The sequence below is a fragment of the Talpa europaea genome (genome assembly GCF_964194135.1).
Source record: "Talpa europaea genome assembly, chromosome: 1".
NCBI classification, from domain to species: domain Eukaryota; kingdom Metazoa; phylum Chordata; class Mammalia; order Eulipotyphla; family Talpidae; genus Talpa; species Talpa europaea.
The window spans coordinates 14,934,451-14,960,569 of NC_140073.1; the positions used below are offsets into that span (position 1 = coordinate 14,934,451).

Here is a 26,119-nt window from a genome sequence, read left to right on the forward strand (position 1 = left end):
CAAATCCCACCCCTGTCTTCCAAACAGCCACACCGCGAGATCAGCTGCTCCAGCCTCGGGAAGTTTCTTCACGGTGGAAGGTTTGCTCCGACTCAGCACGGCTTTCCTCTCAGAGATCACGCATCACCAGTGCGCGCCTGCAGGGTCTGGATACACTGTTCGAAAGGTCAGATTTATTCTCGGTTCTCTAGAGTGGTACTCTTTGGGCACTCGATGCTAAATGGAAATACAAATAACTAAATACGTACATATTTTTACTTCAACACGACTTAAAACCTACTTATGACAACATCGACATATTTCTACATTAACCCCCCTCAGCAAGCAGCAATCAGCATTTCAAGTGCTGAGTGAGTCTCCTTTTCTGCAGCAAACCCTGTCCCCGCCCTCAATACGACCTGCCAGCAGTCTCACAGCAAGTTATTTTCATCTTTCCTAATTTGTGCTCTTCCTTCTCTTGCCATTTTTCTAAATCTCATAAAACACATAATGGCTGAGACCAAAGAGAGACATGAGATTCCACTCTCCGCCTCAATGTCCTCATCTTGATCGGCGCACTTTCAGAATGGCCTGGCTTAGGCTGTGGAGCGCTGTGGTTCCATATGACAGTCACTGGCTATCTGAAGCCACTGAAATGAATGAGAATTAAGCTAACGCTTGAGTTCTTTAGCACATTAGCCATGTTTCAAGAGATCAATAGTCGCATATGTCAAATGACTACTGCACTGGGCTGCACAGCTATAGTGTATTTCCACCACCACAGAAAGTTCTACTGAACGACACTGCTGTGGAGGTCCATTTTGATTGTCAGTCGTAGCAGAACTCCTTGGAAATGATGTCACTCTATTGCCTCTTGCTCGTTATAAAAGCAACTTACTTTTCACATTTACTACAGTAACTAGCAGTCGGGAAGCGGCCTCCGCTTGAGAGAGGGTCCATGCTGCTTGCGTGCTCTCACCTGCCAGTCAGCCTGTGTAGCTCCTTCCATGATTAACAAGGTCCCGTGATCCAAGGGAATCTTCACTCTTTCCACATAGGTGTAGTCTCCGGCCTCTTCCTAGAAAATAGTATTCATCGCACTGAATATATGCCTGTGAGGTCAAGACGCCACAGAGGGGGCCCTGGCTGAGGTGGACAGCTCCCCTCAGCGGACTGCGCGAGGTCACCATCACTGTCGCCAGGCCGCTGTCTGGCTATAGGCAAGTTATTCACCTCTCTGGGTCTTCACACTCGCTTGTGAAATGGGGATGATGAGAGTGCCTGTCACACAGGGCTGCTGGGCACCTCAAGTGATACCAAGTGTGTAAATTCCTTGGCCACTGGCACATAGTAAGTATGGAATAAGTGTTAGCTATAGTTAATATAATCAGCACCCAACAACAAAGAAAATAATCCAGTCAAAAAATGGGCAGAAGAGCTAAAAAGAAACTTCTCTGAAGAGGAAATGCAAATGGCCAACAGGCATATGAAAAAATGTTCAACATCACTTGCCATCAGGGAAATGCAAATCAAAACTACCATGAGATACCATCTTACACCAGTGAGAATGGCACATATTAAAAAAACTAGCAACAACAAATGCTGGCGAGGGTGTGGAGAAAAAGGAACTCTTCTGCACTGTTGGTGGGAGTGCAAACTGGTCCAACCACTGTGGAGAGCTGTGTGGAGATTTCTGGACCTACTAAACATAGAGCTTCCATATGATCCAGCAATTCCACTCCTAGCTATTTACCCAAAGGACACAGAAACATCAATTCCAAAGAACACCTGCACCCCTATGTTTATAGCAGCACTGTTTACAATAGCTAAGCTTTGGAAACAACCCAAATGCCCAAAAATAGATGACTGGATCAAGAAGATGTGGTACATATATACCATGGAATATTACTCAGCATTCAAAAAAGATAAACACATGCAATTTGCAGCAACATGGATGGCGCTGGAAGGGATCATGCTCAGCGAAATAAGCCAAAAAGAAAAAGAAAAATACCGGATGGTCTTACTCATAGCAGGAATCTAGAAAACTTAAATAAGGGACCAGGAAAATGAATAACTATAAGAAAGTGAAAATCAAAATCAACAGAAAACTATGAACCAGAGACACTTTTAGGGGGGCGGGGGCGGGAGGGGAGGGATTGGGGTCAGAATGGGGGGGCTGCAATTGTATGGGGAATATAACAATAAAATTTATTAAAAAAATAAATAAATAAAAAATAAAATAAAATAAAAAAAAAAAAAAATAATCAGCACCCAAAATGCAGAAAAACCCATCCTGAACTATGAAGGAATGAGTCACTTACACTTAAAGAACTGTTTACTTCAATGCTTTCTTCTGTGATTTGACATAGTCAGTGGGGAGAAAATGGGCTTTTTAAACAAGACATGCTGTGATGGGTTCTGACCACATTTTCACAAGTTAACTAATTCACTAATTGCCTGTGTTGAAAACAGCCAACACTCTTTGGATAGCTACTTTGGTGTTCTGGAGACATAATCGTGTTTCTTTTCAGAATAATCAAGAGCAAGATCTTCTCACAGGAGGGAGATCCGGTTTGACGAGAACAGTGTTGCCAAAATGAGACTGGCTGCTAAGGTCTGGAGAAAGGATCCTAATTCCTGAACACCTGGGTACTCACGCCGCCCCTTTCTTCCAAAGAATCCAGTCAAGTCATGTCCGGTACATAACAACGCTTCACAGCAGCCTACGAAGCAGCCAACAGGTGGTGTCACTCTTCTCCGCGGCTGACAAAGGGTTGCATTAAACAACTTCTCTGCTCACAGCAACAAAGAGCACGTCAAGAGTTGAGGCTGGGACAACCCGGGCTTCCTGTCTGCACTCCCTCCATCCTGGCAGATCCATCTATTCATCTGCTTCACTTCCGACGCAGGAGATTACATTCGGGTTACTACAGGATTGATTCCACCGCAATCCTGTATTTATGTTTATATCGTAGGAGTACTTCTTAGAACATAACTGTTTACAGTGATTTCCCCCAGGAAAATCAAAATCAAAACAATAATGAACTTGCATAAACAGTCTAAGTTCTAGACCCCACCCCTTGGCAGTGACTTTGTCAAGCACAGTTATAACTTTTACAGACAGAAGACAGAAGCAATGTTTGAAATAACTTTAGTTTCGGTGACTGATTTTGATTGACTGCCACTGTTTCCCTTCCAGGATTAAGTAAGCACCAAAACATTTATCTCTGACCCCTCAGGCAACCAGAAAGCAGTGTGAAGGAGATCCTGCCCTCGGGTGGCTCCGTTCCATTTCAGAAAAGCAAAAGGTTGCTCCCTGAGACAAGCACTGCAGACAGAGGAAATGTCTTTCTGGAGAAAAGCTATCAGAATGGAACATGTGGTTCATTAGATTAGAGGGCCCACGGTCCCTTGATTCAGGTCAAGGTTCAAGAAAGCTAGAAGTAGCAACCGCAGCTGTCTGCACAGCCAGGGCGTGCCCAGGGCCGCCACATATAAATGAAGTGCAGACACAAGACGGGAGAGTGGGATGAGCAGAGAGGAAAGACACCGCAGCAGAACATGAAAACCAACCTGCGATGAGGAGCTCAGGGAATGCTAAAAGCATCGTTGTAGGGAAGGGGCAGATGGCCGAGGGAGAGGGAGAGGTGCCACTGGTTCTGTGTGAAGACATAATGCAGGCAGAGGCCTAGCAGGTGGGAGAGAATTCAACACAAGATGGGGACACTGATGGAAAGTGATGTCAGCACATCCACATTGCCTTAAGCGTCCTAAGGCCTGAGAGTGCATCTCAGGTTGTTTTCAACACATGACTTCCCACAGAACCATTAGCTGTACCCAGAAGCAGAAGAGGGTGCGTCCTCACCTGGGAGGGAGCTCCTTGCAGCTGTCCTGAAGGAGACAGCCACACAGTACACCCACTACGAGCAGGCATGTCATGACTTTGCTGCTTATTACTTGTTCCTTTCAACACCCATGGCTTAGAAAATGCATTACTAATTTCCAGGAGAGAAGACAGAAAAGAGGGCAAGGGATTCCACCCAGGCAGCGCGGAGTTGACAAACACTGCTGCTTCTCGAGGCCCACACACCGCAGTGCCTTTAACTTCACCGAGAAGCGTAGAGACTTGTTCCTGCTCAGGAAGCAGATAAAAGGCCGGAGGCGCTCATGGGCTGTGTGTCACAGCTCCGGTGTGATAAATGGACGAGCAGCAGCGGAAGCACAGCCAGACAGTTTAGAGGAGCGCACTCACAGCCACACGGCTAAGTGAGCAAAACACGTCTCTCTCTTCTTTCACTCAGGTCTTTCTTCAAAACAAAACAAAAGACACCCTTAAAAAAAACAAACAAACAACCATGGCTTAGGATAAAAATTGCCATCCTTGATCCCAGTTAAAAAAGAAGTTTTGAGGGTCATCCTCAGTCTTTGGGTGGGTTTTGTTGTTGTTATTGGCTTTCCACATACTTGAAAACCATACAAATAGACGGAAAAAGCAAAAAATATTTTCTGTTAATAATGATCAACATTTTCACTCCCTCCCTAACCACTGCCGGTTCAACTGAATGCTGAATGGTTTCAAAGGAATTCAGGGGCCAAAGTACCACTGTTCCACCTCCACCTGACCCACAGAAGAGCTGACTTAGTTTCCTTTAAAAAGTGCTATTTTGAAAAAAAGTTTGGAAAATTTATCACTATGTCATTACTAACCATCCAACAGACAGGAAACAAGCAGTTTTTAAGGAACGGTATCCTCACATTATATGACATCCAAGCAGATATTTCATATAATCCCTCCCTCCTTGTCCTCAAAAGGTGTCTTAGAAATTACTATCAACCACCAATGCTTGAAAATCATAACATAATTTCACTGGTTTAAAAACATACTTGTAATTATTTGTGCAATGTCTGCTTTCAACTACCCTCTCATAAACTCTAAGACAGGAGGGCTATATTGTTTTGCATTTTAGAACTAGGTCACATATACTGATAATTAACTATGTGTTGAATAACTGAAGGAAAGACCAAGACAATGTGAAAGTCACCTTTCATTCTACTACGCAGAATTCATCCAGCACACACAGAGGGCTATTCACATATACAAACGTGTACTCCAAATTTTAACACTGAATTGTGAGCATTTTACTACATCTTAAATATACATTATTTTAATAATAAGGTTTTAGACTATTCCTTTGTATGAACAGATCCTTCCTTCTTTAAACACAAATATTTTCTGACCACGACCACCATATGTGTCAGGCACAGTGCTAGTGCTCAGGACACAGGGCAAAGCAGTGAAGTAACACTGCTAACCAAAAAAAAAAAAAAAAAAAAAAAAAAAAGGTAGTGCAAGTAGATCTCAGACAAAACACTTCTGAGTGTAGTAAGATATATTCTTAAAAATAGAATCCCTGGATCCACGGGTATGAACTGTAAGGCACTTTGACTCGCACTAGCAAATTGCTTTCTTAAGAAGGTTGTGGCAATTTATCATTCTATCAGGGAAATATGACAACACTTATCTCTGGTCCCATCACCAATACTAAATGTTGTCAATGACTGAAAGAAAAATTTAGGGGAGAAATGGCATCTCATTAGTCAAACTTATAATTTTTTAATTACTAGTCCATTTCAACCTTTTTTCACCTGCCCCTTTGCTGTTTTGCATTTCTCCTGCTGGGAACTCTGTTCATGCTCTTTGTCTACTGTTCTACAGGGTGTTAATCATTTTCTTAACGATCTATAATAACAGATAGTAAGGCATTTTCCCTTTGTCACACTTTCTGAAAATATTTTTCCCATTTAGTATTTGTCTTTTAACTGTGTTTATGATATTTAACATAGATAGCTAGAAAGTTCTTGGAGTCAATGCTAGTGACCTTTCTTTGGCTCCCCTTCATGGTTTTTATGCTTAGAAAGTCTTTTCCCATCCTGAGGAAAGTTAAATATACAACTACATTTCCTTTCAGTTGAAAAAAAAAAAGTTTACATTTTTAGATTTAATTTAACTCTTTCATCCACCTAGCGCTGGCTTTATTTCCCCCCCAGGCTTCTTTTTATCGCAATTTTCATACATATACCATGGAGTTTATTTTTTAATATCAGTTTTTTCAATTGCAGTTATTGTCTTTTTTTTTTTTTTTAGATTTTTATTTATTTATACAAGAACTGGGGTATAGGTCAGAGCCACAGGAGGGTGAGAGAATTCACCAGAGACAGAGTGGGGAGCAGAACAGGCAGACGGACCGAAGACACTGCTGAGGGGAGCAGTGGGCTAGGTCTGCCACACCATGTGGGTTTCTCTCTGGCCGGCTGGGAATCGAACCCATGCTGCAGAGGCTGCGGACAACTTCACAGCAAGGTGCTCAACCCACTGCACCACCCGGGAGGCCCTACCATGGAGTCCAGTTAAACCTTTAAACACAATCAACCACAAGCACCTGCTCAGGAGCCAGGTGCATCAGGTACCATATACACATGCTGTCAGTCTTCACTAAACCCAGGAAAGGAAGTGTGGGTTTTCACTGTATTGGAAGCAAAAGGAGCAGGAGGGAATGTATGTTTCTCAGTCAAAAGGCTGGCAGGAGGCAGGCAGGGCTAGTATTCGGAATTAGATGTGCCTAGCTCTAAAGCATGTGATCCTTCTGCTCTACTGTGCCCTCCAAAGTGACCTCTTTTCCTTCTAGAATCCTGCAGTATTTCTTGTCCTAATTATATGCCACCCTGACTACACCGTTAGGGTCACAAACACCAGCAAGTAGCATAAACAAGAGGTGTGGAGAGTGTGCAACACGGTGAGGAGTGGGGGCCAGCACAGGGCAGCCGGTATGGATTTGGGTGGCAGCCACCCTGTGCTCTTGTTCGTCATCCCTCAGTGTTGCCCGATTTTCTGAATTTTCCAGGGAAGCTAATAAATGGGATTTCTATGTGACTCTCCTGAGTTGCAAATGTTGGCAACTACTTCAATTTCTTTAAAAACACTGGACAATGTAAACAAGACACAGCTGGGGGACCAGCTTCAGCCCAAGAGCTGCCCCACAAAGCTGCTGATAGACCCTCCCAGGGTGCCTTTTTTAGCCACGTCTACCTGGCCTGTAAGCTGCTCCCCAGCAAGGCCAGCTGTGCCTGGTAGAAAGCAAGCTCAGGACCCATATACTGCCTCAAAGTACTACAGTTAAACTCAATGACCCCACTTCAGTCAGAAAAGGCCATTCAAAGCAAAACATGCTTCCTAATTAATGTCAGTCAACAGTGAGATGTTTTGTTTTCTACGTCATTTCTGATCACTTGATGAACTACTTATCTAAAAATTCTTCCATCTTTTTTCTAAGATGCTCTTAAAAACAAAACACAAGAAAGCACAAACAAACCAAGCAGAAGCCTATTACCTGTTTCTCATTTCCCAAGCTCACAGCATGCACTAGGCAGTAGCTATTATTAGTTACTTCATTGGCAGCATCAGAGGCAGCTTCCAGGCTACAATGGGCCCTTGAAGCCTGGAGAGGACTTAAGTTAACAGGAAGATGGCGTGCATGCCTAAGGAGCAGAGATAATTTAGCAGAGTGGTGTAATCACACAGGGAACTTGAAAGAGCTAGGTAGGGTAGGCACAGATTATGTGAAGAGTTGACAGTCTGCTTAAGGAGTTTACACTTTATCCTTTGTTCCAGGTGCAAATAAAGTCTTCTGAGTTGGAAAACAAAGTGATGAAAGCAGTGAGCTCAATCTTGGATCTGTTCCTCTTTCTCTATTCTCTTGTCTTGAATGATAATGTTACATGTGAATGATAGCTTTACATATTATATGTATTATTAATTTCAACTCAGTTCAACAAATAGCTACTTGGGCCCTAGAGGTCAAGTGATTTAACACTGTATCTCAACCATCTTCTCTGTATAATGGGAATAATAGAGTAATGACTTCACCAGATTATTGGGGATGGAAAATAAGGCACTTAGAACAGAGTTGGGCACAGAGTCAGCACTATATACTTGTTATTTTATTATTACCACTTTACTGTTGTTGATACTCTGATAATTCTCTAATGACATCTCTAGCACAGGCCTGTCATCTGGACCTCAGCCCTCTCAAATGCAGCATGTAGAAGAAGAGCCTCTTGATTCCCTCTACAAATCATCTGGAAGGCCAAAATCAATGCAAAAATCCCTGCTGCTTCTCCGAGTAAATAGCATCTCAATCCACCAGCTGCTCAAGCCAGAAACCTGGGCGTGAGTCTTGATTCTTACCCTCCCATCTAAAAACTATGGGGGCCTCCCGGGTGGCGCAGCGGTTGAGCGTTGGGTTGCGAACCTGCCCGCAGCCTCTGCAGCACCAGTTCGATCCCCGGCTGCTCCCCGGCCACCAGAGGAGGGTCCCACATGGCGCGCAGACCTCTCCTGCCGCCCGCTGCTCCCCTCAGCAGTGTACTTCAGTCCTTCTGCCTGTTCTGCTCCCTGCTCTGGCTCTGGTGAATTCTCTCACCCTCCCACGCTTCTGACTATACCCAGTGCTTGTATAAATAAATAAATCTTTAAAAAAAAAAAAAAAACTATGGGCAAGTTTTACTGGTTCAACCTCAAGAACATACTTCAAATTCATGCACTTTTCTTCCCCAAGACCACCATCTTAGTCCAAATTAACAGTCTCCCTCTCAGAATACTGAAGACACATCTTATTTAGTCTCCTATTCCTGTGTCTCCCAAAACTATTCTTCACACAGTAGCCAGAGGGATCTTTTAAAAATATAAACCAGATCATGTTACAACCTCATTTATTCCCATTGCACTTAGAATAAAATCCAAACTCAGAGCACTAACCACTAGTTGCAATTCTTTCTCTCCGTTCATTTTACTTTTTTGTCTAGCTCCTGTGACCTCCATGAAGGCAGCGGGTGTATTTGTCGCGTTCACGGCTATATACGATATATAGAATTGAACACAGCACCTGACATAGAGTAGGAGCTCAACTATAGTATTTACAGAGACAAAGAGAAGGGAGGGTGAAAAGGGAGAGAAAATGAGAATTAACTTTCCTGGAAATATACGGCAACTGGGTATCAGCTAGAACAGAGGGAGCAAAGATTGGAATTAAGGGCACTGGGTGAAAAAGGTCATTTCAGACATGCGGTTAACAGTGGCTAGGATGAAGATGGCCGCTGTGAGAGGGAGGCGTTCTTCAGACATTTCAAGAAAGATAAAAGATTTGGAAATTAAGACAATTAAAATAAGACAACAGGGGAGATCTGAAAATAACTTGCTGTTAACCTCACCAAAAAACAAAACAAAACAATGTCATGAACATAAATGGACTTATCAGCAGGAGGAAGAACGGGGTTTTTCTGCGCAAACAATTAATACAACTCATTTTACAATTGCAGGTTAGAAATCACATGTGCACATAAGAGGAAATGTCTCATAAACATGTGAAAAATGATGACTGGAACTTGTCATAAAAGTCAGGCTGGAGAAAAGAGATTCAAAAGTTACCTCACCAAAGGAGCAATGGTTGAAGCCATAGAACAACGAGATCCTATTAATTTATTGTGTAATGAAAACTGACATAAACACACAGAGCACTGAATGTTGGAGACATAATGATAATCAAAACAGAAACGCACCTTGCCTGATCGGGCATTTACAATCTACACCAAGTTTATAATCTAAAAATAATGTAGACAAAGACAGCATCAAAGATAATCTTGAAGTGGAAGAAGAAAAGGCAGTAACCGATGGCTGAGTTTCCAGCAGAGAGATGACAGCCTCGGGTCACCAACCTGCAAGGAAGGGTAAAGGACGACTGAGAAAGGCCGGCGCAGCTGCGCGCTGGGACCAGCGACGGAGTCCACATCCACAGAGTGTCAGCAGCTGGTAGGGCTGCATTGAGAGAGCAGGTATTTTCAAGAGGAAGCTAAGTTGTGAGGAAACGAAAATTGCAGATGAGGACAATTTCCTCCAGAATCGATGCTTCAAGAACGAGGAAAAAAACTAAGATGTTAGAACATCTGCAGGGTCAAGCAAAGTGTCTCCTCAAAATAGAAACAGTTCCCTAGTCCTCTGGTCCAAGAATCAGATCGATCTGGAGTTATTTGAAAAAAATGGTGAAGGCATTTTTGCAGAAGGAAACATGAAAACTAGATGCCAGCCTGTGCGACAGTTTCTTAACCTTCACATGTGCTCTCAAAGCTCACAACCATGCCAGTAGTGCCCGCCTCCCCTGCATCATTTCTTGTCAGCTTGCTATCCCAGATGTGGAGCTGCCTTGCCCCTACTAGACTGCTTCATGGACCATCGCAGCTTGCAGGTGTATTTGGACTGCAAACTTGTTCCTATAGCACTGACACACGGACACAGCAGAATTTTTCGTTCACAGCGGTAATGAAGCTTTAAAATCTGACATAGACAAAACATATCAGTTATGGGAAGTATGGAAAGAGAAAAAAGCTAGGACCCCACAAAGTCATCTCTATAGTTACTCTGCTGAGTCAAACCAAAGCACAGTTTAAATGATGGCCTCCTCAGCATTGATCTGAAACACATTAATTTAAAAACAGATGCAGCTGTTTCTGAAATAAGATCTGCAAAAGTAAGAGGCTAGCTGGAAAAGCGGAGATTTGAAATCACTGAGGTTATTTCTTCAAACCTATTTTAAACTCACTTGCCACATACCTATCTTTGGGTTTTTATCTAAGTCCTGATTTTTTGGCATTTGGCATGGAAGGTTCAGGAGAAGTACATGAGTATACTAAGCACAAGGCTCTGGCATGTGCCCTCGATCATCCTACACGGGCTGACCCAGCCGTCTGGGGGCTTAGGCAGCAGGGTCTCGCACAGCCGCGCTCCCTGACACAAGAGGGTCGGGACGCCGGCACCTGCTCACCGCAGCCAGCAGCTCCCGAGCCAGCTAAGCCCGCACTGCAGACGGTCGGCACGAGGATCACGCCTTGCCTTCTGGACTGCAGATGGTGAAAACAAGTGAGGTCCAGAGTGAAGGACCTACTGACAGTATTTGTTGCTCAGTTTGGTTGTCAAAAGAGTGCTGTGGATGTGATGGGGATGAGAAGTTATGAATTTAAGTAAAAACAACCTTGGCTTTACATTCACTCTCACAGCCATTCCAGACACATGGAATGTGCAACTGAAACCAGAAGACTTAAAGTGATGAAGATTCCATCCTTTGTAATACAGTATTTCCAAGAAATGCCATGCCCCAAGGAGGTGAATAAGGATTCCAGCTCCCAAAGGATCTCAAGTCTGAAGATAATACCAGCCTTCCCAGGTCTGCAATCTTTATCCTCTTTAAAGGAATTGTTATCTTGAAAGAGCTGCCACCCAAGACCACCTCACCAGCAATAAATGTTCTCTCTCCTCTGAGAACACAGGAAGACAAATGGCACCATGCCGGACATCCAGCTGGCCCCAGTCACCAGCACAAGCACAAGGCTCTCCAATCATCCATTAAAACCGGAACATTCTTTTCCAAACCACTCCTGACAGACACTGATCAGACACCATTCCCTCACTCCTGCAACCTTCCACAGTGCCCTTTGAAATTCCCATTCAGTGAGCATACTCCCTTAGATCCTCAACCTCCTGTGCTCTGAGGATTATAATTCCTTGTCCTAATCAAAACTTAGCTATCTCACCCTCTGCAAGAAGATGGCGCTGAAAGTAAATGAAGGAAGCCCCTGCTCCTCCCAAAGCTGAAGCCAAAGTCAAAGCTTTGAAGACAGAGGCTGAGAGGAGCCTACAGCCACAAAAAAATGAAGATCCCCATAACTTCTGATGGCCTGAGACACTGTAGCTCAGAAGGCAAGCTAAGGTTTAGGAATAGCTTTCAGGATTATAGCGAATGGGAAGAAAAAACTCTACCATTAGGACAGGGTTTTAAAAAGTCCAGCTTGCAAGCAGGCCCCGCACCTAATCACAGAACATACAAATCACTTCAGAAAAGACTGTTCTTCCAAGAGTAAAAACACTAGTGATGGCAATACAAGACTGGGAGCTTCTTTGCAAAAATCAGTTATCCCCACTGGCAGCAAGGGCACTGATTCTAGCCTGAGACAAGGCCTCAAGGAGGTTAATGAGGATTCCAACTCCCAGAAGATCTCAAGTCTGATGATAATGCCAGCCTTCCCAGGACTCCGATCTTTATCCTCTTAGATATATACACATTCACTCACTCACTCACATTCTCAAAACCATTAAGTGACCCCACACACAGGTCTGGGGATCACCACTCCTGATTTACAGGCATCCTCACCCTCCCAGAGTCTCCCTTCTACTCGCTCAATGAGTTGGCAATTCACAGCTGAGGGAATCCTGGAATTCAGCTTCACTGCTATTTATTTCCTTTTTCAATTTCTACATTTGAAAAGTCACCATGGCACCTATCATTTATAACAGCTTAGAAATTCACTGATTACTGCAACCATTTTCATAGCGTCTTTTATGGGAAAACCTTTCTATTACCCCCATAAAGTAGTACCAATTATCATCCCCATTTATAGAAAAGGAATAAATATAAATGAGGCAGATAAGTGCTTTCAGGGACAGGAAAAGAAGACAAAACTCGATTTTGTAAATTTCATTAGGGTATGTATTAAAAAGACAAGAATTCCAACAATTTCAAGTATTCTTGAATTTCTCACAACAGAGGCTGTAATCAGGAGACAGACTAATAAATACGGGTAACTGGCACAGCAGCAGTAGGGGCGCTGGCTGAGGGGAGGTGCAGTCACTATACTCCATGAAATATAGCATTGTCTACCTTATCTAAATTTCAACCTTAAGCTAGTTACTATTATTTTGGATTCAAATGTCCTTATTTTTTCCTGAAGACCCCCCAAAAAATCAGTATTTATCATTAAAAAGACTTTTTTCTTTTCATTTTTTTAAATTTTGTATATTTTTTACATCATTTTTCATTTTTGCACAATGTATGCATTTTCATCTTGGTTATAGTCCCCATACAACTCCCACCCCCCTTGTTTTGATCCTACTCCCTTCTCCCCCCACCCTGTAGTGTGTCTCTGGTTTATAGTTGCTTGTTGATTTTGACTTTATTATAATTAGTCTTTTTCCTGGTTCCTTATTTAGGTTTTCTACATTCCTGCTATGAGTGAGACCATCTGGTATTTTTTTCTTTCTGGCTTATTTCACTAAGCATGAGCCCTTCCAGCCCCATCCATGTTGCTGCAAATTGCATGAGTTTATCTTTTTTGATTGCTGAGTAATATTCCATTGTGTATATGTACCTCATCTTCTTGAGGAAAGCTGTGTGGAGATTCCTCAACCTGCTAAAGATGGGGCTTCTATATGATCCAGCAATTCCACTCCTAGGTATTTACCCAAAGGACACAGAAACATCAATTCCAAAGAGCACCTGCACCCCTATGTTTATAGCAGAACTATTTACAATAGCTAAGCTATCATTAAAAAGACTTTTCCAGGGCTTCCTTGGTGGCACAGAGGTTAAAGACGGTGCTGCCAGGCTATCCTCTGCAGTGCAAGTTCGATCCCTGGCCGGGCAGGGAGCTACCCACATGGCGCAGCAGACCTCTCCTATCTCGCCAGCTGCTCCCCTCAGCAGTGTATTTCGGTGGATCTGCCTGTTCTGCTCCCCGCTCTCTCTGGTGGAGCCTGTCACCTCCCGCACCTCTGGCATATACCCCAGTTATTTTATGCATAAATATATCTTTAAAAAAAAAAAGACTTTTTCTTACCTCACTCTTGCCTGTAGTTTGTAAAAAACCAATTAGTGAGAGAGGCACTAGGAACTCCAATTCACTGGGCGTGCTCAGAACCTCTACCATTAGTAGTGGTTTTACACCCATTTAGTCTGCTGACATGAACAAGGTTTCACATTCTCAGAATGTGCCAGAGAAAGGAGTGGTTAGAGAGATGCCCAACTTGTCTCAACTCAATCACTTTGAGGAGGACAGAAGCCCCTAACATTTTCAGGATTTGCTGAAGGACAGAGCCACTCCATGGGCAATTTGCTAGAAAAACAAGGCTTTGGCATCTAAACCTCCAGTGCATCACAAACTTCCTGCTATTATCTAAACCCCCCCCCCCAACTCAGCCATCACTGTTTCCATGGTAACCGACAGAGAAATAGCAGCCTGCCAAATGGCTTTTGTAGTTCCTCTTCCAGCTTATTTTTCAGTATAGAATTAAAGCTAGCTAAGGAAAAAAAAAAAAAAAAAGACTAATCTTTACAAGAGGGACACGACACAGTTTGAAAAGTATAACTGGGTTTGGGACAAGAAGTATGAGAAGCCTCAATGAGCCCAGCTTGGTAGACTAAAAAGGGCTCCTGATTTCTAAAAAAGTCAACTGAAGCCTTGGTAAGCTTTACTTCTGGTTTAAGACAGTATAGGCTGACCTTGGCCAAGAAATAGATAATGGTGCTTTTCATCCAGACTTTAATTAAATTCACAAAAGATAAGATGGGATGAACGGGAAAGCAAGATCAGACAACTTTACTATGCGCCCAAGTACCTTACTATCATTAAATGAAATGGTTATTTACTCTAAAATCAAAATGAATGAGCAGGAGTTGACACGTTAAGACTAGCAGGCAGTGGGAACAAAGTGTCGTTGCTTAAAGGACTGAAATGCTGAATCCTAGGGATGTGCACACATGAAGCTGACTGGGCCCGCGGCCTGAATCCGAGGGGTACTGATGCTTAGGAAACAAAGATCTCCTCACCATCTCCACACAGTGAGAAATTGTTAGGAAGGCAATGTGTGGAGCTGGGGGCGCTTTCAGAAGATCAGCAGCTACAGAGATCTGCTTAAGGTGCCAGACTGCAAAACAAACAGCTGCTGCAGGGGTGGAGGAGTTTGGAAAAAAAAAAAATCAAGGCTATTTCTCTTTGAAAGTGGCCCCAAACAGATGCTTTTCTGCTCAAAACTGCACACTTGAATCAAGTGCAGAAAATCTCATGACTCTTCAATGTCAGCTTCAGATGAGAAACCTTGACTCAAGTCAAATAGGTTTAGCTTCACTTCTGATAGGTTAAAACCAACAGGAGTTTGAAAGAGATTCCCACCCACAACCTCCAGCACACTGCACGTGTCTTGTTGACTGGCATGAAAATTACAATCTATAGTGGCATATCAAGAGAGGTCCCTAAGAGTTTCGGCATGTCAGACTCCTACAAATTTCACACAGAAGACTAACCTGACTTATACTTGGTAATTTATGCTTTTTCCTTGAGTTGTATGAATCATGAGTCATTTTTTCAGAGCTATCACTGGAGTTTAGAAAGAAAAGTAGACACAGATTTGCAATAACAATTTCCTTTCAATCCTTCAGAAAGGGATCATTATAGTAAGATAAAGATGATGTACTCGTATTTGCAAGGCTGTCAACTCGAAAGAGAGGCGTTGGCACTTTTAGTTTAGCTAGATTTGTGGAGCCCTAGATTTCTGGCATCTATTAAAGAAACGTGAAGGAGGTCTAACAAAAGTCTAAACTTGGGCTCTGTTTACCCAAGATTGGAATTTATAGGTTCTGAGGAGAAAAAGTTATTTTTAAATAGAATTCACCAATACATGATTACAATTTCAAATACATTAACATTCAACTTTCCCATCCTAAACACAAGTCAGAATTGGGAGGATATACAATTGTACCAAGCTCAATCCCAGTTAAGATCATGCAGGAAATCAGTACTTACTAGCATCTGAGGTATTGACACATTCATATTTCTTCCCAAATGCATTTCCTCAGCCAACTTTGTTTCAAATTCTCAAATTTCTCACTTATTAGATCTATTGTTGTTGTTTTCAAATCAAATCGGCTATTAATATAGATTCCCTTACTCCTAGCAGGCAATTAAAGGAACTGTATTATCACATTTTAGTATTTCATGGCCTATGTTTTTAACTCCTATTTCAAAATAGAACTCAAGAGGCCTTAAAGCTTCAGCATGTATAGTCACCTTCTTAAACACAGAATTTGTTCCAAGTAGCTGCTCTCAGAAAAGACACGCATATGTGGTTGTTATGCTCTCCACCCATGCATTAACTTGTAAGTGTATTACCAAGAAGCAGCTCTTGATCACCATGAATGTTTTTTTTTTTGTTTGTTTGTGTTTTGTTTTTTGTGGGACCCTCGCCGGCGGCCGGGGAACGAACTGGCACCCCAGAGACTGCAGGCAGCCTCGCAGCCCAGCGCTCAACCGCTGAGCCACCAGGGGAGGCCCCACCATGAATGTTTTTATATGAGAAGATAAACCCTCTTCAGCTGCCTGGTGGGGAAAGGGAATGGAGCACTGTCAATGCTTACTAGTTGGAGACTACTTGCATAGTAAAACTAATTATATAGCGGTATACTCTGAAAAATCTTAAGCTTTGACTCACTAAATAAGCCAAAAATGTTTTTAACAAAGCGAATGTGCATGTAGAAAGAAACAGAAGTGGAACACATATGTACTCAGCAAGAGAGAAACTGCAAAGAACAAGAGACTAGGATCATAGCAAAGATTGCATTGGATGTACTATGACTGCTGTGCTGACCACTAGAACGGAAGGCAACTGCGGAGGAAGGCAGCACTGGCGCGTGCAGATCAGGAGTTCCCGCCGGGAAAAGAAGGCTTCACCTTACCCAGTGGTACAGCCCCGCTTCCAGGCCCACACCTGGCAAAAAATGGTGTCCCACAAGTCCAGCTTGAAAAGAGGGCCTGAACCTAAATATGAGACACATGGTGTTGTTCTGCTTTCCACATAACGGGAGTCTTACCCAGGTGGATTCTTCACATGTGTGACCTTGAGATTTAAGTAAGCAGATACCCAAGTATAAAAGCATAACCACCCCTAAAAGGCAAAGGTTTGGCAGTCCGGCTCTCAAGTAGTCCTCCCTGACCATGAGAAAGCTGACTGCCAAGAAACCGTGAAGGCCATTCTAAGTGCTCATGGACAAATTTGCTTAGTACCTCACTGGAAACTGACAACCTCCTGCTTCTATACACCGAAGTTTCTGTGTAAACAAAAGCAAAGAAAACCTAAATAATTATACCAACAAAAGATGCTTAATGGCATAAATGCAAAATAGCACAATATGCTTCAAAATACCACGCTCGGAAACCTAACACGTGTCAGGAGAACAGTCCAGTCTAGTAACTGTATTCACAGAGAAGTACATCTGATGAAGAGCAGACATGAGTACTGACTAAAAATCATGTGGTCTAGATTAGGTCATATGCAAAACACAGCCTGTAGGCTTTCCACACTGACTGGGTTTAATGTTATTAGTTGAATTAGAGAAAACCACGGTTAGAAAAAGACACAAAACCTGCAAGTAAGAGGCTTGCTCTTTTCTTAGAGTTCCTATCTATCACTCTATCTATCTATCCATCCATCCACTTAGTTCTAAGGTCTATCCACCTTAGTTCTAAGGTCTACCCTTTCTGATTTAAAAATATGAACAGCCCTAAGTCCTTACATGTCATGTAACATAGATAAGAGATGTATGGACAATAGAAGTCCGTTTAGTCACTGCTTTTCTTCCTGAACTTGGGCAGGCCACCACCTCTAATAATCAGGCTCGAATTCCTGCCCTCTGAGTTACAGATGCATCTGAATTTCAGGGGAAGGCTAAGAAGGCAACAAGGATGCATGTGAGGGTTCCCCACAGAAACATGGCAGCACCGGCAGGAAGAACACGTGCTTAGAACGAAGGCTCCCTCAGGTCATCCTCCTTTAGCTTCCTTCCTTTCCATTTTTACCCCTGCCAGTGTAAGCCTTCCCTGTATATACACCCCTCATAGCATTTGTCACAATCCCAGCTATTTGAGTGATTAGCAGTATCTGTCTAATCCTGTCTCTACAGGACAGACAATGAGTCTGCCCTCCCCACCAAAGGACGTGAGCCCCAGTCTCTGGCGCGCAGACGGCAATTGCTGCTAGAGAAGTAAATAAATGAATGGGCCCTCTTGGAAATCAAAAATTAACCATGGGGTAAGCAATCGATTGAAAATGTTACATCAACAAAACACATACTCCTAACCTCTAAGTCTAAAAACAGGAGCTCTGAGGAGCTCTTTTTTCCACAAATAATAGGAAGCAGGAAGAGCATTAAAATAAAGAACAGAGGATACTCACTGGTGAGGGCTTCTTTCTCATCTCGAAAGTGCGCATAGCACCAAAACTGAGGGATGCGATGACAGGGCACCTCCCGAGCGAGGGCTCATCGTCACTGTGCCAGTCCACACTGTCCTTCTCATTGCGGTAAAGGTTGCAGAGCAAGGAGTTGAAGGTGTGGCCGGTGTTCTCTTCAATTTGGTTCTTTAGTGTGCACAGCACAGGATGCCACTGCAATCCACAGGCCAAGAGAGGGAGCAGAGAGTTCACATGAGACCCAAAATGCAGCCACATGGAAAACAAGAAAGTGCAAATCAGCCAAATCATAACTAAGGGCATGGGAAGAGCAGACCACTTGCAACACCATAAACAGAAGCAAGAGACTAGTATGATGCTTCCCATTGTTTCTATTTTGGCCCCTCCATTTCATTTAGGAACAGCACTGTCAAGGGGACCAGGGATAGCTACCCATGTCATCCTTTCCACATTACATACATGAGTCTTGCAAAGAAGCAACTGTCAGTATTACATTCAGGGCAGGCCCCTTGGTGGGTGGCTAAGGTGGTAAGTGGCGCTGAGACTAGATGGCAGCCAGGTAGTTGGCAGATACAGACTGAAGTCTGAGGAGTGAGACAACTTTTCTGCTGCGTGGCCCTCTGTTCATTCCATTCCTATTTTATCATCAATGGCACAAGTGCTTTTTAAAAAAGATGTTGAATATTTCCACAGTGGCTAAGTTCCTAAAAACAGAATGTGAAGGGGAAAAACATTCTACAGACTGGAATCATGACATGGTCTGAATAAGCGTACGGGCTGTGAACTACAGGAGGCTCAAGCAGATACCACACTCTGCCCCCTGGGCACCCAGTTTGCTTACGCAGTTTATATTTGGAACTCATTGTCTTACCACATATACTATAGGAAGCTCTGACCCCTGAACTACAACCAGCCTAGTCCATACTGGTTCTTCTTAGAATTCTTTCTTCCAAATAATCTCAAGGGCTTTACAGAGCTTCCCTTAGGATAGTGGTTCTCCAATTTTATACTATCAAAACTCATTTAGCACCTCAAACAACTTGTACATATGGGTTAAAGTTATAATATTCACCATATTAAAAGTTAAAACTGAAAAAAATTTAAACTAGGTTAAGTCATTGAATGAACAATAAGCCCATTAATGTTAACATAAATACCTATTTATGAAAAACAGCTCTATTTTCCAATACAAAAAATTGATGTGAAGAGGGACAGTTTTGCAAATATCTTTAATGTGTGGCTTAAATGAAGGAGTTAATTGTCCTATCTGCTTCTGCATCCAGCCAGTACAGTATGTTGTTTTGTTGAAGGATATGAAGAATACTTGCTTCATCTAGATATGTTGTTAGAAAGGGTAGTCTTTCTATTGCTTTTCCAAATAAGTATATTCTTCTTGGATAATGTATCAAAACTCAACAAGTACTGATTTCTTAAAGGTTAGCTGCTATGGGAAATCGGGAACCATATCAACAAACTCTTCATGTTCTCTTACATTTAAATCCATTGGTCCAGTTTACATCACCACGGGACCTTTTAACCTCACATAATTCTGTAACTTTCTAGGCTGGTGATTTGGGAAATCTTGGTTTTCTGAGTTATGGAGTTATAACTGTTGATACATTTCATTATACAACATCAAAAAAAAAAAATCACATCCACTAACATTACCACTGCTCTCACTAGAGAAGTCTTGCCAAGTAACAGGCACAGGTCAGAAACAGTGGAGTGGTGATGATTTTTTCCAAAATTCTCTAACATTTTTGCTTGAAAATTCTACTTTCATCATTTGTAACAAATTCTGTTCATTGTTTTTCCTGAAGTGACACTCATTCCATTTATGAGAACATGTCCACCAAATACTCATGTCTGAATAATTATAATATTTTCTGCCAGTTGTTCTTTGAAGCAAAAATGGCTCACAAAAAAGCTGGCTGGCTGAGACTTTGACTTAGAAACAATGCGAGGTCGTCCTCGACAATCACCATGACCCGCTTTGCAGCAGGCGTGCTTGAAGCACACCTCCCATTTCATCAAGCAACTAGTAAAGAGACACTTGCTCAAAGATGATGATTTAATAAAACTAGTAATAGTTACTGCTCCCATGAAGGAAAGAAATGAAACCAGCATTTTTTAAACTGGAAGTGCATGTGGTGCAGAGTTACTAATCCAATTTGGTGACTGCTGATTCCCACCCTGGCGCCAGCAGTTTTATCCACCATTATTTTTGGACCACCAGTGCAAGTTCAACACAGTGAAATGGCACAGTCTTTGTATATTACAAAAATAGTTTTGACTTTGTAGCGTTCCAAAATGGACTTCATGGATACCCCCCCCCCCCAGGGGGATTATACTTTTTAAAAACTCTACTCTATAGAAACTCTGCAAAGTCCATGTTCTATGCCTGGTAGTAAAGGAATAGGCACCCAGGAAGGGAATGCCTCTGTCATCATTAAGTATGTGCCACGGCTGCCATCAGGTAAAACTGCCAGGGAAGCAAACGTGACAATCATTCAGCTCCACTGTGATGTGGGCGCCATGGGGAAAGCTGGGGCTCCTTACTATAGAAATTAGTATTACACTCTAAGTACAGATTCAAAAAATATAAATAAGAACAAACAAAACTCAGATCAATAAAACAGAAATGTTATTAAACTAAACTATGTTCAAGAGAATAAATTTCAAAGTGAAATTCCATAATATTACTAACAAGCCGAATTTTCTATTTATTTCATGGCTATAAGCTTAACTTCATGGAATAAAGATCAGATGCTAGAATTATACACTTAACAAGAAAAACAAGAATGTAAAGGAGAAGGTAGTTTTTCTGCAGTGTGACTGAGAAACTAATTAGCACTTTTCTGACTTGCTTAGGGACTGAGTGCGGTGATATATATTTTTTCTAGGTTATTTTCGGTGGTGAAGTAAGGAGAAAAAAGGGATAATGAACTGGAGGATTAATTTAGACTCTCCAGCCAATACTCTATATTCAGACCCCTCAGAACTGCACGTCTAAATTAAAATTCAGCGTCATCTCACTGCTCCGTGAAGACAGTCTATCCTTAAAAGACATCTGGAGAAAAGAGCATGAGAAAATATGAACCATAGAAGTAAAAGGACCATTCAGAGACTTCAGACAGTGCTCTACAGAGTCCTGTGTGCCACAGGGGTGCCTCTGGGATTACAGTAGGAGAAAGGAGAGGTCAAACTGGCAAGACTCCCAGTCAGTCAATGCCCTCTTTCACTTTCACAGACTGGGTTCAAGTAAGATTCAGTTTGAACAAAGACTAAAACAAATTGAATAACCTATGACTGAATCTGCACCTGTGCTATGGGATATTAAGCTTGAGATAATAATTTTAAAATTAAACAGTACCCCCAACACAAATAGATATGCATTAGTGAATCCCCCTTAGAAAAATCTAAGAATGGGGCATCTTTTGATTTTGTTCAAGGTGGTATGTAAATAAACGAATTTATTAGCAGTAAACAGGGAGTTATGAAGCAGCCAAATTCAAATTAAAGAATTTTAATTTGACAACCTCCACGTCCAACAGAAGTCTTCCTTTTGAATAAATAACAGCATACATGGATTACAGGATACTGTATGCAGTTGTTAAATGTGACATTGTAGAAAAGCACTTAATGATACCAAAACATGTTGATGATATAATTACATGTAATGTAACATATAGAATTGATTTCATTTTTATAGAAAAATTCTTTCTTTGTATTTGCCTAAAATTAAAAAAGACTGGAACCAAGCCATCAAGTGGAAGAATTATCCAAAATTTTAATATTCTTCACACTTATCTGCAGTTTCAAAATTTTCAATAGCAAATACATACTACTTAATAAGAAAATTTTCATCAAAAAAAAAATTCTTCTGAAGAGTTGTCAAAGTGTCTCCAGAGAGTAAGAGGCCACTAGACTCAGAGCTCTCATGTCTTCCCTTTGTTCTAAAGCAGTGTTGTCAATGGGGGGTGACTTTCCCTACAGATGTCTGACAATGTGTGGGGTTATGATTTGTTGTCATGACTGGGTGAAGGGTGCTCTGGGCATTTAGTGGGCATTACAGATACTGCACTGGGTCATCACAAACACCCTGCACTGCGTAGAACCCCACAACAGAGAAGAGCCAGCTCAAAACATCAATGAGATCACAGCTGAAAACTCTTGTTCTAAGAGATTAAACAGAAAAAAAACAAAGAATTTCTTCCCCACAGTTTGTTTAATCCTCAACTATTCTGCTTGACTTCTGACAAGGTCAGTTATTCTCACAGAAACACGACCAGTGGGCCATGCTGGATGGGCCTGCTGCACTTCTCTCCAGGTTTCCAAAAGAACCTCAGATTTTAGGGGTTCACTACTTTCCTGGGTCACATTTTAAACGCAGGCGTAGAACCCAAACATACGGCTACCCCCTTATTTGAAAAGCCGGGTTCCCTTCACCCCTTCAATAATTTATCCCGGAACATTTTAGCAAAGTAGCAATTTATGATTACAAATTACTAGAAACTCTAAAATGTGTCACATTCCTGTTTATCTCAATGCCATAAGCAAAACTCCATTTTCTTCAAAGTCTCTTTCAATAAAGCATAACGTCATTTGCCAAAGGCAAGATTCCAGGAATTTAACAGGCAGCTATTTCTTGAACCTTAACTCCATCCTAGACAAGCTTAATTTATATACCAAAATATCTTTGTCTACTGTCATGGAAATTTTTTGAAACAAAAGAAACAGTAGAAACAAGCCCAAATAACTGAAAACTGCAGCCATAAAATGAATACAAAGTGAACAAGAAAAACAGCAGATTTTTCCACATTAGCAAGAGTCCGAGAAATGGTGTACACAGAGGGCTACATCAGAGCTTGGGAAAGGGGTAGACTAGGAAAAGAAATGATTCAATCTCCTGAAACCCTGGTTCCAGTTACTGTATTCTAGTTTCTTATCCTCCATTCATCCATGGACAAAAAGAACATCAAGGATGATAAGCACAAACACTCAGTGTTTGAATGCAAAGAGTTGGTTGTTGTTGTTGTTTTCAGTTAGGAAGCTTCATGCAGCGCTACAAGGTAATGTGTTGTTTTATAGTACTCTACATTTACAGTATATAGTCTATAAAGCCATATCAACAATATTTCAACATACGTGAGGATTTGGTTCCATAGTGATTCTTGAGTAAGTGTAAGGAAGTTCTCCATACCATGCTGTAAGTCTTGGTTGCAGGTAAGTTACATCTAAGAAAGAAAATACAGGGCCTTTGAAATGGTTTGGTGCATTTGAGGTCTGATGGCACTGAGTGCCAACACCAGGCCTTGCAACGTGCAAGAAGCCGCGGGAAATACAAAGAACAGTAGGGATGGGCTTTGACAAAGGTTCCACCCTCCCTGAAGATACAGGACTCAGGAATAGAGAGGCTAACAGTTAAAAAAAGACAAGAGGAGGAGGCAGGCTTGCGGGAAGAGTATGGACAAAGGTTCTGAGGTATGAATGTATGTGACGTGTTTGTCAGTGAGGACAGACGCAAGAGTGAAGGAGTCACACTGTGGAAGGGTGGGGTTCATGTGAGGGAGGGTCTAAAATGCAGGGTACGGAGATTGAACCCTTGTAAGTAGAAGTTTGTGGCATCGATATCCACGTGAGAAACGAAACAAACTGCTCTCCTGTGCACCCAGCATTGTATAAGCCTTTTGATTCCAAACAAAGACAAAAGTGCTCTGACCAACCACAGCATATAGCTGAGTTCAGAGTAAATTTCTGACATACAAGTTATTTAGAGAGGAATTATCCAGCAATCTGCTATTCTTCCCACTATTGATATCAACCACCACAACAATGATCACTAAAACAGCCGAAGTGACTGAAGACGTTCTGTGTAACAGGCCTTCTGTTAAGCACTTATTGTGCATTATCTCATCTATTAGCACAACAACCTTAGACAGGAATTTTTTTTTTTACAGATTTATTTATTTATGCATACAAGAGCTGGGGTATAGGCCAGAGATGCTGGGGGTGAGAGGATTCACCAGAGACAGAGTGAGGAAAAGAACAGGCAGACTGACTGAAATACACTGCTGAGGGGAGCAGCGGGCAAGACAGGAGAGGTCTGCTGTGCCATGTGGGTTTCTCTCTGGCCGGCCGGGGATTGAACTTGTGCTACAGAGGCTGAGGATTGCTTCATAGTGCAGTGCTTAACCCCTTGCACCACTAGGAAGGCCCAAGACAGGAATTATTAACTCCCTTTTACAGATCAGAAAAGCGAGGGCTGAAAGGTTACTTAACTATAATTTGCTTAAAATTAACAATTACTTTGAATGACAAAGCAAACAATGAAAGCCAATTCTGACACAAAAAGCCCTGCTGTAAGTTGGAAGAAGATTGGCTGCCCTGAGAAAGCTGACTCCTATTCTATGTTTAAGTCACAAAAGTGAAGTCAGTACATACTTTGCCTCTTTACAGAAAATTTAAATTCACTCCAAGTGAATTCCATGAAGGAAATTCCATGCTAGAGCACAGGCGCCCTCCAGTGACAACTTCTGGTGTAGCAGGCACTGCAGCTCACGGAAGCCCCAGGGGGAGCAGGTTCTAATCAGGTCATCTTACCAAGCTCAGGAGAGTATAGATGTTAAAGCTAAAGGGGCCTGGACTCTGCTAGTGAAGCCAAAATGAAGATAAAAAGCCAGTAAGAAGGATCCATGAAAGAATGTATGCCAAACATGGTCAGAAAAGAGAACTCAAGTAGTTTCTATGAAGAAAATGGAAAGTTGGCATCACTGGAACTTAGCAAAGGCAGTTAGCAAAGACACACAAAGGGAGATAAGTAGATCAACCACAGTCGGCCAACCCAAATTCCTTTGGTCCTTAACTCCATACTCCTGCCATGTTCTCTCTGGTCTCTTAGTCTTCCACCTGCAGTTTCTTTTGCCTGAAAAATCTTCTTTCCTGGCCCCGCTGCATGGCTAATTCCTACTTATCCTTAGGGACTCAGTCAGGTTTTGAATCTCTTTTTAAGACTGGCTATGGTGAGAAGTGGCAAATTTATTAGAAAACATTCCCGAAAGGGAGACCAAGAGTCAATAACTGCAATCTCAAAGGTTCACTTACCCTCTCTGATGCCGGTCCTCTGCTTCCAGGGAATATCTTGACAAAGCTGTTTGAATACCAGGTCGGCTTCTTTTAAGTCAACAAAGCCAGGATACAAACACACCCTTGAAGCAGAAAGAACCCTTATTAACACAGAAAAGGTGGGTCAGATTCTAACTATTAGCAGAGTCAGTTAATCAGGAGGTTTCCTTTTATGGATAGATGAAATCATCTTTGCCACACCTCCCATGGTGAGGAAAGAATTGTATCACCCAGGTCATTATGCGCTAGGTGTAAAATAAACTCCTTTCATGTTAAGACAAACAAAAGAGACAAAAAAGGAAAAAGGGGATAATGAGGCCTTTTATAGACATGGGTCAAACGTTGCTCCAGCACTGCTCGGCTGTGAAACTTTGGGCAAGCTTCTTTCTCTCTCTGAATCTTAGTTTTCTCCTCAGTAACATTAAGAACCTCACAGGATCACTGAGAAGAATAAGTAGAATAACTCATAAAATAAATGCCTGGCCCTGTGCAGGGAGTCTTCTAAGACTATACTAATTGTAAGGAAAGTTAGAGATTATTATGACAGTCTCAAAGTAAAGCTATCCAATCAAGGGCTCCTCTCATTGAATATACGCCAAGCTCAGAATTATTTTGGAAATCCTTTTTAAGAAATGTTCTGAAACGGCATTCATCTTCGAATGTGCCTTTGAGTTTCTGAAAATCAAAGCTCACCTGAGGTCATACCTGGTTAGCAGTGAGATCTGACTAAAATAATGTAACTGTGTGACTGTTAAACTTGCTTTGAAATGAGGTTCCAAAAAAGGTGATAACAATGGCAGTGACTTGGAGTAATTAAGATTTCCATGTTCAACAGGAGAAGCTCTTTCTTTCTTTCTTTCTTTTTTAAAGATTTATTTATTTGCATACAAGAAC

General features: G+C 42.0%; 1 protein-coding gene across 2 annotated transcripts in view; it reads right to left on the bottom strand.

Annotated features, from left to right (window-relative positions):
- The window catches only part of ALKBH3 (alkB homolog 3, alpha-ketoglutarate dependent dioxygenase), a gene marked incomplete at its 5' end in the record, with an annotated part of 31,944 nt that continues 5,825 nt past the window's right edge, over positions 1 to 26,119 (bottom strand). For both annotated transcript variants that reach the window (XM_084232045.1, XM_084232044.1), the window contains 5 exons: positions 1 to 216; positions 959 to 1,057; positions 18,086 to 18,295; positions 23,249 to 23,337; positions 25,205 to 25,308. In XM_084232045.1, coding sequence (XP_084088171.1) covers positions 124 to 216; positions 959 to 1,057; positions 18,086 to 18,295; positions 23,249 to 23,337; positions 25,205 to 25,308 — 595 coding nt within the window. In that variant the 3' untranslated portion in view covers positions 1 to 123. The remainder of the gene's footprint in view (positions 217 to 958; positions 1,058 to 18,085; positions 18,296 to 23,248; positions 23,338 to 25,204; positions 25,309 to 26,119) is intronic.